General features: G+C 43.2%; 1 protein-coding gene across 1 annotated transcript; it reads left to right on the top strand.

Annotated features, from left to right (window-relative positions):
- Positions 1-265: 265 nt before the first annotated feature.
- On the top strand, positions 266-754 carry LOC142436911 (translationally-controlled tumor protein-like). The gene has a single exon (XM_075540254.1). The coding sequence runs from the start codon at positions 266-268 to the stop codon at positions 752-754; it is 489 nt and encodes a 162-aa protein (XP_075396369.1).
- Positions 755-2872: the final 2118 nt, after the last annotated feature.

Genomic DNA, 2872 nt, shown 5'->3' with positions numbered 1-2872 from the left:
TGATTACATCTTGCTTGCATGCACAATAAGTGCCCATGGAAGCAGAAGTCAAGAGATCAAGTGAACCATGACAGTAGATAAATCTGCTTCAAAAGACATCTTGAAAGTGTTGAAAAGCACCCCGCCCCTTCTGCCAGATGCCCCTCCCCTTGCGCCGGCCGCCCCTCCCCCAGCGCCAACTGTAACTTTCGCTCCCTTCAGCGCTGTCCTCTTGGAGCTCCGAGCTGCCCGAAGCCAGCGCAGCCACCGCCCTCTCGCCACCGTCATGATCATCTACCGGGACCTCATCAGCCGAGATGAGCTGTTCTCTGACATGTACAAGATCTGGGAGATCACGGGCGGGCTGTGTCTGGAAGTGGAGGGCACCATGGTCCGCAGGGCCCAAGGCCACATCTATGACGCGCTCATCGGCGGCAACGCGTCCGCCGAAGGCACCGAGGGCGACGGGCCCGAGCACAAGGTGGTCACCGACGTGGACATCGTCATGAACCATCACTTGCAGGAGACCAGCTTCACCAAGGAGGCCTACAAGAGGTACATCAAGGACTACATGAAATCCCTCAAAGGCAAGCTGGAGGAGCGGAAGCCGGAACGCATGAAGCCCTTTATGACCGCCAATTTCAAGAAGTACCAGTTCTTTCAGGGCGAGAACACGATTCCCGACGGCATGGTGGCCCTGCTGGACTACTGCGAGGGCGGCGGGACCCCGTACATGATCTTCTTCAAGGACGGCTTAGAGATGGAGAAGTGCTGACAGTGGGCAACGCACGACTGACCGCCCGACCGCCCCTCCTCCTAGCTGTCTGCGGTCCGCCCACACGACACCAGGACCGAGACAAACGGAACTGATGCCATCATGAGCTCTGCGTCGACTTGTGACCTTGACTTGGAGCGGTGACCTTGATTTTTTGGAGCAGAGGCTTTTTTTTTTTTGTTTAAGAAAAAAACACAAAAAAAATGTCGTGTAGGTTGTCTAAAAATAAAATGCATTTAAACAAAACTAAAATAAAGAGTTGGAAATGCAACCCAAAAAAGTGTTGAAAAGCAAAGATGTTACCTTGAGGATTTTAAAGTATGCCTGCAGAAGCCTTGGAATTTTCTGATTCTTTCTTTTTCCTCAAACCATTTTGAGAACTAATCCAGATATCACATCATTCAATAGTTGTATCTTGTCATGCAAATGACTATCAGTTTCAAACATTTTCTTTTGGCTTATATTTCTTTTTTGTTTGTTTGTTTTTGCTTAAATTTCTTGATAGCAACTCCTCATTATCTCCCACCAGGAACCCTTAATGTAGCTATAGTTTCTATAGAGTCACCCACACTGGGTTCTATATACCAAATATGTATAGAAAGATCCATAACAGACTCAGAAGGCTGTCAACAATAACAACAACAGTAAAGAAATAAACTCAATTTGGAAACCAAAACCAGAAAGTATTAAAATACAAGATTAAGGTGAAAGTGTATCAATAGGGAGATCAAATAACAAGTTTTTAACTTTCAAGTCAGATTTTTTATTTCAATCTGCTATAATCATCTCTCTAATACTCTGTCTGATAACCAGGTTATTCCCATCCCTTATTTATGGTCAGAGAGAAATCACCAGAAGCTTATTCCTTGTGTAGAACCCGCAAATGTATTTGGCCTTCAAATGTCATCCACAGCCTTCTCAAAATCAGAGTTAAAAAATTAAACTCTGATACAATTCTCTCCTTAGATTTGAATGTGACTATTGGCAATTCTTTGATCAGCATGTTGGTGTTCTTCTCCATGTGGACTTAGTTGACGTTAGACTGAGATGACTGCTTGTTTAAAAACAAAGCTTAAGACCCCAGACACCATTCTTTCTGAGAGCAAGATACCATCTCATTTCTTCACCACACTTTGCTGTAGCACCCACACCTGTGGTTCCTTCAAAAGGGCACATACTGATCAGGGCAATGTCATAAGAACTAATTGTTCTTAGATTGAGCTAGGGTTAAGTGTGACCCCCACATCCACCCCTAACTCTGTGTTTTCTATTCACCTCTTCTCACCTTCCAGATTTTTTTTTACTTTAATGCAGATAACTTTATCAATCATCCCCTTGGAGCATATGATTCTTCTGCTTGTAGTGTCATTGATTTAGGGCATGTAATATATTTAAAACACAATTGAGAAAAGGAAATTAAAGAAGTGTGCAGACAGTATTTTCAATTTCCTGTGACCAAGGAATGTGAAAGTTATACATTCTTCAGTGCATAGAAAGGAAGACTGAAGAAGAATCAAAGTGTTAGAATATAGTAATGGCAGAAAACATTGACAGCACCATGGACTGCCGAAAGTGAAGACAAATCATTCTCAAGGACCAACACCTTGAGTTTCCGGGTAAGGCCATTTGTTATGAGAACTTAGTGCTTATTCTGCTCCCTCATTCCTTGTGTACTTTGAGAAAGTGCATACAAGCTTACTAACACATGTCCTAGCTAACAGATAAAATAAAAGACCGTGCAGGGCATCCATCAGGGTGACATCCAACCAGAGGTGTTAGTCCTTTACTGGATAAAGGGTTGGTATTCCAACCTACATTTGTGACATGGTTTATCACATAAGCTCACCCTGGTGGACTTATACAAATGGAAGACAATATCCATAATATATAAGAAAAATTAACACCCTTCTATTGGCTCTATATTCACTCACATCTCCCATGTACGACTGAGAAGATCTCTTCTCTAGGACTTCCAATGCGCTAAATCTCAATGGTAGCAGTCTCATCTTCTTTGCTAGAGTAATTTGGGATCACAGACCAACAAATAAGCCTTCACACAACAAGGGCTTCAAATTTACAAGGTAGCATGATTGCCAATCTACTGAGTATCACGGCCTG

The sequence above is a fragment of the Tenrec ecaudatus genome, unplaced genomic scaffold (genome assembly GCF_050624435.1).
Source record: "Tenrec ecaudatus isolate mTenEca1 unplaced genomic scaffold, mTenEca1.hap1 Scaffold_83, whole genome shotgun sequence".
NCBI lineage: Eukaryota > Metazoa > Chordata > Mammalia > Afrosoricida > Tenrecidae > Tenrec > Tenrec ecaudatus.
Note: the sequence above shows the minus strand (reverse complement) of the source record. Positions and strands in the feature narration are given on the sequence as shown.

Bases quoted from the DNA above. Each gene is read 5' to 3' on its own strand.
- LOC142436911 (XM_075540254.1), top strand. From the start codon at position 266: ATGATCATCTACCGGGACCTCATCAGCCGAGATGAGCTGTTCTCTGAC.